The sequence below is a fragment of the Lolium rigidum genome, chromosome 4 (assembly GCF_022539505.1).
Source record: "Lolium rigidum isolate FL_2022 chromosome 4, APGP_CSIRO_Lrig_0.1, whole genome shotgun sequence".
NCBI lineage: Eukaryota > Viridiplantae > Streptophyta > Magnoliopsida > Poales > Poaceae > Lolium > Lolium rigidum.
The window spans coordinates 167,986,399-168,000,607 of NC_061511.1; the positions used below are offsets into that span (position 1 = coordinate 167,986,399).

General features: G+C 47.7%; 1 protein-coding gene and 1 long non-coding RNA gene across 2 annotated transcripts; one reads left to right on the top strand and one right to left on the bottom strand.

The window, feature by feature from the left end:
* Window positions 1-8,289: 8,289 nt before the first annotated feature.
* On the top strand, window positions 8,290-10,383 carry LOC124647768 (serine/threonine-protein kinase D6PKL1-like). The gene is made up of 2 exons (XM_047187647.1): window positions 8,290-9,401; window positions 9,510-10,383. The coding sequence occupies exons 1-2, from the start codon at window positions 8,290-8,292 to the stop codon at window positions 10,381-10,383; spliced, it is 1,986 nt and encodes a 661-aa protein (XP_047043603.1).
* Window positions 10,384-12,135: 1,752 nt separating this feature from the next.
* LOC124649081 lies at window positions 12,136-14,209 on the bottom strand. The gene is made up of 2 exons (XR_006986530.1): window positions 12,579-14,209; window positions 12,136-12,466 (listed from the first exon to the last, which is right to left on the bottom strand). It is a non-coding gene; the product is annotated as an uncharacterized LOC124649081 (long non-coding RNA).

The following is a 14,209-nucleotide window of genomic DNA, read 5'->3' on the forward strand; positions in this document are numbered from 1 at the left end:
TTTGTCGGGATTGAACAACTGCTCACTGGCTTGATCCATTACTGGACTTCCAGTGGCTTTTGATGTTGAGAAAATATATAGACAAGGAATTGTCTATAGTCTGATGGCATAGCTAGCTATAGGTGCTAAGTGTGTGGGCTAGGCTAGCTGTGAATTCATTCTTTGCTGGATTTCTTTAGTTATGCACTGATTTGCATGACTGAAGTTCCCATAGGATGATTGCCTAATGGTCTTACCCATATTTGCTTGCACCAAATGGCTTTGTAGCCAGACGATGACACAAACAGGGTATTCTACCCTTCTGTGCTCCTGTGATGCATTGGATGCTTATTTATGAGCAAAACTTGGTTTTGCTCAGGTTGATTTGGTTTATACCTCACTCCAGCTCCTAGATGGTTTGTTGGTGTAGAGGATTTCTTCAGTGTTGAGCTTATGCTTGCCCTGCTCCTCCTTGCAAGCTTGTGGTGCTTGATTTGGTGCTGAGATGATTTCAGCAGGTTGAACAACAGTGTTGTTCTTCCTGTTCTTTGTGTTCTTGATTTCTGGTGACTTACCAGTGAAGCATGTCGATGGATTTGGCTAGGGTTTACTGTGGAGGCTTTTATATGCTTTGCCCCTTTCTTCCCTGGTCGACAACACTGCCTGGCAACCCTTGGTGACTCACTGCTGGTGTGTGTGTGTTGTGCTGCATGCACTCATGCTGACTAGCCGTTGGGCATGCACACTGCCTGGTGAGCTGTTTGGCTGTGTGTGTGTACCAGATACTTGGTATCTGGCTTGGTACTTGGCTGTGAGATGATCAGCTCGGCAGAGCTTGATCATATCTTCTCAATTCTCCATTTCCTTTCTAACCTGCCAAGTGGCTTTGCCACTTGGCATAACACTTGTTTTGTTGTGTTTGTGTGCAGGGAATCAGGATGATGCTCAAGTGAAGATCAAGCTGAAGCATCTATGAAGTTTAGCTTGTAGTTTTAGGATAGATCATTACATTGTACTTTTCTTTCTTTTTTCTTTTTCCATTTTACCAATTCTTGTAATGTGTTGTATTATTCTTATATTTCAATTGTGAATATTGTAAAGACAATGTATCTTGTGTATTTATCAATAAAGCTCAACTTTTCTCTAATGAGCTTTACTTATTAATTGTTCTATTTATTTCTTGATTATTTATAATTGTTTAATGAATTATCTCAAGTTTGAATTATGAGATATCTATTTGATGTTTGAATTTGAAATTCAAATTCAACTTAGGTTTGAATTCAATCATGCAACTTAAATTGTGATGCAATATCTCTCCTCTCTTCTCAAAACCCTAACTTAGTTGAATGAGAAACAAGTTTGTCGCACTCTCGAAACCCTAACCCTGTAAGCTGTCGAGAGAGAAACTTGTCCCCCTTCGATGCAGTTTTGTTTTAAAAGCGCGAAATTTCCCCAGAATTTACGATGCAATGCACATCCCTTTCTAAAATCTACCCCTCGATCGTCTCTAAACCTGGGATATTACAGTTTGTCTCCTCCGTGACTGAAGGTGTTCTTGGGATGATTATGTTCTCTGGCACCTCTCGTGAAGCTTGGGAGACTTTCAGTGGAGCTTTTGCCTCTACCTCCATCGCCAGATCCTCTACTATTCGACAGGAGATGGCTGAGCTTAAGAAGGGAACCAAGACTGTCAACACATACTTTCACCAGATGAAGGCGCTCTCGGATTCTCTCACTAGCATTGGCGAGCCTCTGCGTGATGCAGAGTTTGTCTCATATATTCTTGCTGGACTTGACGAGGAATATGATGCTTTGTACCAAGTGGTGACTAATCGCACTGTGCCAATACCAATCCGTGATTTGTTCTCACAACTTCAGGCAACGGAACAGCGGAAACTGGCCCAACGTCGCTCAGGCAACTCGACGCACTACCCTGCTGCCCATGCCGCCGCTGCCCCTCCAATCGCCTATGGTGCGACGCGCGGTGGACCCCGGCCTCCTTCACCAGCACCAACGCCACCCTTCACACCGTCTGCCAAGCAGGCGCCTCCGACCACCTCTTCCAAGACTGGCCGTGGTCCTGTTGTTTGCCAGCTCTGTGGCATCCCGCGGCATGTGGCGTCCAAGTGCTATAAAAGGTTCAACCGTGAGTTTCTTGGCCTTGGCAATGATGGGAGCAACACGGAGAAACAGTTAGCCATGGCGATGACCGCCTCTCATGGTCCTCAAGGCACCACCTCGACGACTGTTGATCCAGCTTGGTATGCGGACTCTGGCGCTACGCATCACATCACCCATGAGCTCGACAAGCTCACTACACGTGAGCCCTATCACGGCACCGACCAGGTTCACACAGCTAATGGTTCAGGTATGCACATTCATAATATTGGTCAAGCTACTCTTGCTACTCCGTCTTCTAGGTCTCTAGCTCTTAAAAATGTCCTCCATGTTCCTAAAGCCACTCGTAATTTGTTGTTTGTGAGTAAACTTTCACATGACAATAATGTCTTTATTGAACTCCATCCTCATGATCTTTTTGTTAAGGACCTGGACATGAGAGCACCCATCCTTAGGGGACGTTGCAGCGGAGGTCTCTATGAGATTAAAGCACCTGTCATCAAGCAAGCCCTTTCCAGTGTCAAGGTGTCCCGTGATATGTGGCATCGTCGTCTAGGACATCCAGCATTACAAGTCGTTCAGCATGTTCTTCGTAGTCATGAGTTACCATCTACACATGAGTCCAATAAAATTGAGTCAGTTTGTGATGCTTGTCAACAAGGAAAGAGTCATCAGTTACCCTTTTCCTTGTCTACTCATGTAACAAAATTCCCATTAGAGATCATTTATTCTGATGTGTGGGGTCCTGCCCAAACTTCTGTTAGTGGACATCGTTTTTATGTCATTTTTGTTGATGCTTATAGTCGGTTTACTTGGTTCTACTTGCTCAAACATAAATCTGATGTCTATGATGTGTTTATTCAGTTTCAGAAACATGTTGAACGCCTCCTAAATCGTAAGATTATTCATGTCCAAACTGATTGGGGTGGAGAATATGAAAAACTTCATCCCTTCTTCCACAACTTGGGAGTATTACATCGTGTGTCCTGTGCTCACACACATCAACAAAATGGTACTGTCGAACGTAAGCACCGACATATTGTTGAAACTGGTCTTATTTTGCTTGCTCATGCATCTGTTCCTCTATGCTATTGGAATGATGCCTTTGCTACAGCTTGTTTTCTCATTAACAGACTTCCTAGTCGCACCATTAATATGAAGACTCCTCTTCAGCGGCTTCTTAATGATTACACCTTTTCTAAGGTTTTTGGGTGCGCTTGCTGGCCACACCTTCGACCCTATAATAATCATAAACTTGATTTCCGCTCGAAGAAGTGTGTGTTTCTGGGATATAGCTCTCTTCACAAGGGATACAAATGTCTACATGTTCCGTCTAATCGAGTTTATATCTCTAGGGATGTTGTCTTTGATGAACATGTGTTTCCCTTTGTCAATATACCAAATTCTCATAATCTACCACCTGTCTTGGAGTCATCCTTACTTCTAGCTGACCAATTTATGGATGTTGCAAATTCCTCGCATTTGCTTGCTAACCATGGTGCAGGTATCGGTCGTGGCAGTCGTCTAGAAGTGTACATCGATCCGGTGCCGGCTGTGCATGGCTCCGCCTCGGGCTGCGGGCAGCCATGCAGTGAGCCGCTCTGGCGGCCTCCTGCTCCTTCAGTCTCGGGCTCAGTCCAGCTCGAGCCGCTCCCTGAGCCACCAGCTGAATCCGCCTCGGACTTTGGCCCCGACCACCTGGACGCCACGCGCCTAGACGCCACGCCGGCCTTGCCTCGCACGCCTGTGGTGGCCATTGCTCCTGCTGCGCCACCTGCATGCAGCGTGGGACCCTCGCTGTCCCCTGCCACCGCTGCTCCGACAGTCAGCGCGCCGGCACTGCTGTCCCCTGCTGCGCCAACCGGGAGCAGGCATGTGTCCCCTGCTCCGACAGTCTCACCACCCGCCTCGCCTGCTCCGACATCATCGTCACCTTCGACGTCGGCACCTCCACCGCCACCACCGGCTCCTCCAACTGGTCCTATCACTCGTTTGCGTCACGGTATTTCGCAACCTAAACAACGAACTGATGGTACAGTGGCCTGGTCTTGTGTGCTCGCTGCTCATGCTGCTCTTAAGCACACACATGAACCTCGTGACCTACAAGGAAGCTCTGCGTACTCCTCATTGGCGTGAAGCTATGGAAGTTGAGTTTTCTACGTTACAGGCTAATGGTACATGGAATCTTGTACCTCCTGTTGCTGGTGTTAACTTGATTGATTCACGGTGGGTGTTCAAGGTGAAACTTCATGCGGATGGTTCTGTTGAGAGATACAAGGCACGGCTTGTTGCTAAAGGCTTCAAACAACGTTATGGTCTGGATTATGATGAGACTTTCAACCCTGTGGTCAAGCCTGCTACTATTCGCCTATTGCTCTCTATGGCTCTCTCTCTCTCGGCGTTGGCACATTCAACAACTTGATATTCATAATGCTTTTCTGAATGGCTTCTTGGATGATGAGGTATACATGAGACAACCTCCTGGTTTTGTTGATTCTGATAAGCCTGGTCATTACTGCAAGCTTGTTAGATCTTTATATGGACTGAAGCAGGCTCCTCTTGCTTGACATGCTCGTCTCAGCTCTGTGTTGGGCTCTCTGGGGTTGTCTCCTTCAGTGGCTGATACATCTATGTTTGTTCTGCGCCGCAAGGAAGTTACTATCTATCTCTTGGTCTATGTTGATGACATTATTGTTCTCAGCTCTCTATCGGCTGTTATTCCCCGCCTGATCAGTCAACTCCGGTCTGAGTTCTCCGTCAAGGACCTCGGTGTTCTGCACTACTTTCTTGGGATTGAGGTATCTTCGCCTACTTCTGGTAGTCTGGTTCTTCGACAGCGCAAGTATGCTCTTGATCTTCTTGCACGAGCTGGTATGTTGAAGTGTACACCTGTGACTACTCCTATGGTGTCCTCTGAGCGTTTATGCAGCACCGATGGTGATCCACTCTCTTCTGAGGAGGCTACTCAGTACCGTAGTATTGTTGGCGGTCTACAGTATCTTACAGTCACACGCCCTAATCTGTCATTTGTGGTGAACAAGGTGTGTCAGTATTTTCATGAGCCTCGTACACCTCATTGGTCTGCAGTCAAGCGTGTTCTACGCTATGTGCGGTATACTGTGGACACTGGTTTGCATCTCCGATCTTCCTCCTCTACTCTACTTTTAGCCTTTTCTGATGCTGACTGGGCTGGAAATATTGATGATCGGCGATCCACCGGGGGACATGCTATCTTTTATGGAGGAAATCTTATTGCCTGGAGTGCTCGTAAGCAGTCTACAGTTTTCAGGTCAAGCACTGAGTCTGAGTACAAGGCCCTTGCTAATGCTACTGCTGAGTTTGTTTGGGTACAGTCATTGCTTCGTGAACTTGGTGTTGCTCAAGATCGACCTCCAGTTTTATGGTGTGACAATATTGGTGCTACATACTTGTCATCCAATCCAATTTTTCATGCTCGGACGAAGCATATTGAAGTGGACTTTCACTTTGTCCGTGAGCGTGTTTCTCGGAAGCAACTTCAGATTCGATTCATCTCTTCAAAGGATCAAGTTGCTGACATTTTTACTAAACCTCTCCCGTTACCGTTGTTTGAACATTGTAAACGCAATCTCAATCTTTCACTAGTTGAGATTGAGGGAGGGTGTTAGAATATACGTATGACTTGTATACATATATGTATAGGACTCTGTACTTGTACCTCATATATAATAACACGATCCCTACCCGACGAGGCACGTCGGGTCAGCGCAATCTCTCTCTTTCCCTAGTTACCTTTACAATAGGTTCAGAAAGAAATGAGCCGAGTATAAATGTCTTTTATAGTTTGATCAGAAAATATGTTTTTGATCTTGAGCCAACACGAGGTCGCTTGATTAAGCTCGATAGCTCATATATAATTTTATGCAACAATTATGCTATATATTAAAATGAAATATAATAATTAATTACCTTATATGATGTGGATTGGTTTTGTTCCATCTATTTTCCATGTAATTAAGCAAATATGAAAGTTTAACTTGGATGAGATCGATTCTTCTTCCTTCCATATGCAAGAAATATTGAAGATTTTATTATTTTCATAGCATGAAACTAGCTCAAGATCGATTCGGGACCGGTACAAGCTAGCATGAACCAAATTCTACAACTCGGCCTTTCTAGTTAGACGGAGTCTAAGCTTGCTCGAATTTTGGTATGAGGTAAGCTACAGACTTGTTCAAACTCAACTCGTTTGCAGCTCCTAGCTACGAAGATAAACACCGCACACTTAGTTTTTTGCGAAACATAGTATAAACGTACTAACTTACAAATACGTACATACACTCACCCCTTATAAACACACGCCTACACATCCCTAGCTCTATGTGCATCTCCAAGAGATTGAGTCACACCAAGAATTAACTCAGGCTACGACTTTCTCGAGAGATGCTTTCGCTCACTATATTAATATAGCAGCCACATTGATACAAGAGTACGAAACAAAGGAAATAATGAGGCAGGAACACAAACATGCTAAAAAAAATGAAGGCAATAACGAAGCGATGAAACGATGATACCTGCAACCGTCGCGCCCTCCGTATTTGGCCCACCACGCTCCAAGCACCTTGAAGTACCCCTTCCCAAGCAACACATTCAAGAAGAGATTTGAATCTGTTCCATAAGTTCACAAGAAGTAGAAAGCACCCCAAACATAATGAAAATTACATCGAAGTTCTTGCACCACCTAACGACTAGTATTGCAGCCAGAGCGAGCCACCGATGTGCCATTGTCTCCGCTTCCTTACCGGAGTCGACATGATGTTGTTGATGATAGTCGGGAAGTTTTAGGGTGCATGAGCCCCCAAGTACCAGCCTGGAGTCGAAGTCCTTGCCATTGAACCCTTGAATTGATCCGAACCTTGCATCACCAAACCTATCACACATGTAGATCCACCAATCCATGGAAGCGGCGACCGGACGAATTCCCACCCCACTCAACACCACCGACGAGGCGGAAGAGGAGGGTGTAACTTATTTTTATCCCGCGAAACATCGTCATAGTAGACACGATAACAACTATACCGATTGACCAAACTCTAACTTTAGAAATATTTTTATAGTATCGAACATAGATACAAAGGTCCAAGAGCTCCACCTCCAACCACCAAAGTGGCAAGCAGAGGAGGTGGTCCCATCGATTCACAATCGTAGATGGCGATAATGTAAATGGTGATAACAAGGCAGATGGGAGGCACGTGGTAGGGTTTCCACCCTAGCGGTCGCCTCTGTTTCCACTACACCTGGGCATTCCTCGAGCCGGGCCAGGTTTCGGGCCAAGCCCGAAAAAACCCGAACCCAATTTCCCAGGCCCGAGCCTAGCCCGACATTCGGGCTTGCAAATCGGGCCCGAACCCGGCCCGGCCCGACAAGCCTAGCTCAAACTAGGCTAAAATTCTATTTTCTTCAAATCGAGCCCGGCCCGGCCCAACCTTCGAGCTCCAAATTTAGGTCCGAACCTGGCCCGACATGCAAGCCCGACCTAGCCCGACATTCAGGCTTGCAAATCGGGCCCAAACCTGGCCCGAACTAACAAAAGCCCGGCCCGACCCGACCTTCGGGCTCCAAATTCAGGCCCAAATCCGGCCCGACATGCAACCCCAGCCTAGGATTTTTGGGCCGGGTCGGGTCGGGCCAGGTTGCCCATGCCCAGCTGTAGTGTCCACTCAGGCTGTAAAAAAGAGAGCAAAGGTCACAGCACACGGTAATTAGCATAGGGCACAGTACAGGTTGTAGCATGTGGTTTGTCGATGCTTTCATAATGTCTACCCCCACCGCTGTGCCTACAGAGATGATTAAGCAGAGAGGTCTCGGGTGTGTACCGCCTGCGGGGTTTGATTACCAGGCCCGCCACCTCCAGTACTCTCGTGTCTTAACGGTAATATAAGAAGAATCGCCATTGAGGCAGCAGCAAAACCTGAGCACGCGGAAGCGGGAGCAGCGGAGGAAGAAGGACCAGAACCAGACAGGTCCAGACTAGACACTATCACCACCTCCCTGCCCTGCCATCATCGTCTCTTCTGCGCAAAGGAAGGCGCGCCACTGTGACGCCCGCCAGCTCTGTCCCCTTCCCCAACCTCTTTTGTCCTCCCTCTACACCACCTCCATTACTCCGACACCTCCATTACTCGGACCCTTCCAAGGACAGGGGAGTGGCCGATGCAGTCATCACGCTCCCTGGCGCACGCCAAGCCGCCGAGGTCAGCCCACGCGCGCTCCCGCTCCCAGCTCGCCCAGGTGCGCCCGGATCCCAGGCAAGATTTCGAGTTCCACTTCGACTTCTCCTCCGAGGCCTTCTGCTTCGACATGGACAGCGACGGCGGCGCCACGAAGGCGGCGCCGGTGCCGGTGGCGGAGAAGGGCCCGGTTCTTGCCGGGTTCGACAAGGTCAGGCTCAGCATTGCGTCCAGCGAGGACGACGACGACGAGGCGCCGCCCAGGTGCTCCTTCTCCGGGGCCAGCCACCCGCCGGAGCCGGTCGACGAGGTGGACCCCGCGTTCGCGGCCGCGGACCGCGGCCGCCGGGGCGACACCGACCTGAAGGCGGCGGCGGCGGCGGCTGCCAAGCCGGTGATCGTGTGGGACGCGTCCCCGCCGGTGGGCGGCGCGGCGGCCAAGCCGGTGATCGTGTGGGACGCGTCGCCGCCGGTGAGCGGCGCGGCGAGCCCGCACAGCAGCACGGGCGACAGCTCCTCCGGCGGCACGGCCGCGGCCACCGTCACCTGCACCAGCATGGCGCCCAGCTGCACCGTCACAAGCCAGAGCGCCAAGACCAGCGTCTGCAGCAGCGGGGCCAGCGACTGGAGCAGCGGCACGGCCAGCGGCTGCGGGAGCGGCGGCGCGGGAGGTAAGCCGCACAAGGGCGGCGACCCGAGGTGGAAGGCCGTCCTGGCGGCTCGCGCGCGGGATGGGCCTCTCGGGATGGGGGACTTCCGGCTCCTCCGTCGGCTCGGCTGCGGCGACATCGGCACCGTGTACCTCTCCGAGCTGAGCAAGGGTGGCGGTGGCGGTGGCTGCGGTGCCGCGAGGGCGACGTGGTTCGCGATGAAGGTCATGGACAAGGCGTCGCTCGAGAGCCGCCGGAAGCTCAGCCGCGCCGAGACGGAGCGTGAGATCCTGCAGCTGCTGGACCACCCCTTCCTCCCCACCCTCTACGCGCACTTCGAGACCGACAAGTTCGCCTGCCTCGTCATGGAGTTCTGCCCCGGCGGCGACCTCCACGCCCTCCGCCAGCGCCAGCCCGGCAAGCTCTTCCCCGAGCACGCCGCAAGGTACTTAATTCTGGCTGCAGTTTTCTGCTAACTTGTAGAACAGTTAGTACACGAATTGTTCTCGTGTTCGAGGCATGGACCTGATTCAGTTCTTTTGCCCAAATTCAGGTTCTACGCCGCGGAGGTGCTCCTGGCGCTGGAGTACCTGCACATGCTCGGGGTGGTGTACCGAGACCTGAAGCCGGAGAACGTGCTGGTGAGGGACGACGGCCACATCATGCTCTCCGACTTCGACCTCTCCCTGCGCTGCGCCGCCTCGCCGACGCTCTTCAGACCATCCCCGCCGTGCAGCACCTCCGGGCCCAACGGTGCCTGCATCCAGCCCACCTGCTTCATGCCCAAGCTCTTCGGCCACCGGACCAGCAAGAAGAGCGCCTCCAGATCGTCCAAGAGCGGCGAGCATCAGCAGCAGCAGGGCGCCATGCCGGAGCTCGTGGTCGAGCCGACCGGCGCGCGGTCGATGTCGTTCGTGGGCACGCACGAGTACCTGGCGCCGGAGATCATCAAGGGCGAGGGCCACGGCAGCGCCGTGGACTGGTGGACCTTCGGCGTGTTCCTGCACGAGCTCATGTACGGCAAGACGCCGTTCAAGGGGCAGACGAACCGGGCCACGCTGTTCAACGTCGTCGGCCAGCAGCTCCGGTTCCCGGACGGCGGCCCGCCGACGAGCGGCGCGAGCAGGGACTTGATCAAGGGCCTGCTGGCCAAGGAGCCCCAGGCCCGGCTCGGCGTGAAGAGGGGAGCCGCCGAGATCAAGCAGCACCCCTTCTTCGAGGGCATCAACTGGGCGCTCATCCGGTGCAGCACGCCGCCCGGCGTGCCGAGGGCAGTGGAGCCCATCGCCGTCGCAGCAGCAATGCCGGCGAAATCGGCATCGATGGACAGGGTGCAGACGAACTACAACAGCAGCAAGAGGATGCCACCGGCAGGAGGAGATCATGTGGAATCTGGAGGGAAGTTCCTCGACTTCGAGTTCTTCTAATTATTAGGGAGCCTGAGTTTGTAGACTGAAATTGTATCGTGTCCAGTTGTGTTCTTAACCTTAGATACTTGCTGTGCTCTGAGCTGCAGCTGTAGTTGCATAGTGTCAGCATTTGCCAGCGACATACATGACCAGTTTAATTCGAATCTTGTATGTTCGCATGCTAAACCCGAGCTTGTATAACATGTTAATTAGGCCTCATATGGAACATGGGGATTCTTCATGTGAAATTCCTGCAAGTTTCATGTATTCACAACAGGGCTTGGCAAGGAACACCAGACGTTACTACTTACTGCAATGCTTCTGCAAATTCTTCCATGAAACAAGAGTCAAACAGATTGCAGTTTCTGTTTTAGACAAAAGCAAAGCAGTTCGCATCATCAACACCTTGCTTGATCTCACAGCATCTTGCAATGGCTGCGGCTGAAGTAGTGCCACCGAAAAGTTGCTAGATAATCGATGAGCGTACATGAATGAGTTAATCTCTAATGCAGGTTTCTCAGTCCTGGATTGCGTTCCTTACTAACAAAACACTCCAGGAATGGTTCCTAAAGCCTAAAGGTTACCATGTTTAGCCTGCTGGTGGCGTTGGCCTATCTCCTTGCTGCACTGTCTCTGCATTCCACTATCGAAACATAAACAAGCAAAATACGTCCAAATTCAAGAGTTGAAGCAAGGAAATAAGAAACCACGACTTGAGCTGGTAATGCTGGCACAACTTTTGCCGATGACTCCCGGTAGCTGCACATACTGAGTAGTAGAGTCTGCGGATCATTAGCAGTACAGTTTTGATAGAAGGCCGACCTTGTCAGCTATACAGTTTTGATAAAAGGTATCAACCTCCATCTTGGAGGCAACATTTTTTATGTCATATATAAAAAAACAATTTGGTGCTAAGAAAAGGCTCCTCGTGAGCGGAAATGGTGAATGGAATCTATGCGCGTGCACCCATTTACGAAAAGTTTAAAAAGATTCTATTTAAAAGTTTCCAAAAAATGTGAAATAAATTTTTGCATGTAGATATTATATTGATACTTACTCGTGTGTGTTTTCACGGAAAAATACCATTGTGTGTGCCCTACACAAAAATGACAAAATGCAAATTCCTATTCCTGTGAATAGTACAAATTTCAGGCTACACACAATGGTATTTTTTCGTGAAAACTTACACGAGTAAGTATCAACATAATATGTACATGCAAAATTTTACTTCACATTTTTTTGAAACTTTTAAATAGCATTTTTTTTAACTTTTCGTAAATGGGTGCACGCGCACCCATGTTCCATTCGTCCGGGTCATCCTCGTGAGACATTTTTTTATCTTTTTTACACAAGACACAAAATAAGTCGATTATCTATGAAACTTGACATGTGCACATAGAATGCCGATATGTACGCGCCAAATTTTTGTTTGGAATTTTTTTGACAATTTAAAATATTTTTTACGGTGGCAGGAGCATATGCATATGGGATCAAATGTGCATTTCCGAATCAGGATAAAGTTTTTAAACTCCAAAAAAATTACTACTTCAAAAAATTTGAACACAAAAATATGTTATATGTGTTGTCAAAGTCAGTCAGTTTGTACTGTGTAAAACATGTTAACTGCAATGTTTAGATGTTGCCCAGGTAGAGAAAGAACATAGCTGTCAAAGTTCCTTCAGCCATTAACTCTATAATCAGCGAGCAAATGTTCATTAATGTTGTGCTTAGGGAGAGAGAATAATTTGTTTCCTGACAAGACAATCTCAATTAGGTTTATGTCATTAGTAACTTCATTTATAGTCTCCCACGGTCATGCAGTCAATATAAGTTTACGCTTACGCTCGTTCTGGCAATTTTTCAGAAACTTGAAACTAGCGCAGGTTAAATCGTTCATACAGGAACATGAAAAGGAAAAGGAAACTGAAGAATTCAAATCATCTTTTTTTTTAACTCGAAGCAAGAGGAAACTAAACTATTGCTCTTCACAATTTCTCTACTAGGGGACTGCAGAATACCAAAAAAGAAACCCCACAGATGAATTTGGTTGTCCTTGAAATGTTGTCCATATCTTATTTCCAAGTTCGCGTAGAGAAGTATCCTGAATTAACAGCCAATATATACATGAGCAAGGCTGGCAAGAGTAGACTTGGGCTTAAGTTTCATTGTATGCCAAATAGGGGCCTAATGATTGCAAAGCAGAGAGCACTCACATAGTTCTATCTTCTGCTGCTTGGAAGTTCAGGTTGAGCAGGGTAACGTTTTTATGTGTAAGAGTCGGACTCCCAGTTCTCGCCTTTGACCTTCTATTCAGTCTGCAAGAATTAAGCCGTAATTGTATATATAGCAACAGAATGTCAGGTACTCTGATATGACGGAACGAATATATGGAGTATGACCAATATGATAATATACGAAGATATCTCTGAGTCACATGATAACACCTTGAACTCAAATACAAGGGAAAACGTATTAACATTCAAGTCAAGAATTTCAAAAGAAGGTTCATAAACTGCTATTGATCTCATAGAAGTACCAAGCCGCTCCTAAGGATACTCATACTCACATGTAAAGAAACCCAAATTATCCGCCACAAAAAGAAGGCCTTTGTAGGTGTTCAAGTCATACACTCTACAGAACTAGAATTGCAGTAGTATTTTCAAAAGAATATATGTTTCATGATGTGCAGTATATAAGGGGTATCAAAATCTCACTTTTGTTTACCCAGCACTCATCTAATTACTTCCAATAACCCAGCCTTTCAAAAAAACTGATGGACTTGCTCTGAGAAAAATACTAAAGTATGTTCCTGCCTCAAAACATCCTACTCAGAATTGAGCGAATTCATTCGGATCCGTTGTAAATATTAAAGATCACATCTCAAGCAGTTTATAAAAGATCAACAAGAAGAATGTTGTATTAATGGATACGTTTTACTTTTAGACATCTACTTGCAATTAGCTGAATTCCCGTGTGTTGCCACGGAATAACAAAAAAATTAGGTGGAGATACTGTCCTAATTTAGACAAAGGTGTCAGTGTGGTTTCTGTTCATAAAAGAAAATAAATACCAATTCTTTCTCAGTCTTCTTTCGTCCTTGTCACATTTGTTTAAACTCAACAAAACAAAGAAACTCTAGCACAGGACAAGAAGCCTAGGTATCCCCGCAAAAGAAAAATAGAGAGGCGTTACGGATACGCTTGGTCAGATGAAAATGGTGGTCCAATCAAGCTAGGAGCATGCAAAGGTTGCAGAACAGATAATCCATTTAGACAATTTTCCATGATTTTTAGGTCAACAAAATATGTCCATGATTTTTAGGTCAAGCAAAAATTACATGCGCTAAGAAATAGTGGAGCTAGCTAGGTTTCCTAATCATAACATTTCACAATTCAAATGTTGCTGTTAGCAGCATTTTATCCCCCATTAGTTCTCCGCTCTATCCTCTATAGAACAATTATTAATCATCTGATAATAAGTAACACCCTTTTAGTGAATGTGCAACAATTTTGTTGCATCTTTTTTCTGCATATGAGAAGACTAAAGCATGACCGTTTATCGATGCCTGAAGCATTTTCTCCTGGAGGTTCAAATGAAGAGCAAAACCAGCAGGGCATTACCACAACATCACAGCTCCTTGAGGTACAACCTTTGGTACCACCATATATGTTGTAGCAGCAGCTCACCTCATCTTTCTTGGTCCCTGGCGGCTGGTGTGGTTTCTTCTCTCTTAGGGTTAGCTCTCCTCCAGCTCCCTTCTTTTATAGGTCAGCACACACATGGGCTTGGGTCACTTGGGCCAGAAACATGTCCAGTGTTCAACACTCCTCCTCGAGATGGATGG

Coding starts and splice junctions, on each gene's coding strand:
- LOC124647768 (XM_047187647.1), top strand. CDS start 8,290: ATGCAGTCATCACGCTCCCTGGCGCACGCCAAGCCGCCGAGGTCAGCC. Junction 9,402..9,509: donor TTCCCCGAGCACGCCGCAAG/GTACTTAATTCT, acceptor GCCCAAATTCAG/GTTCTACGCCGCGGAGGTGC.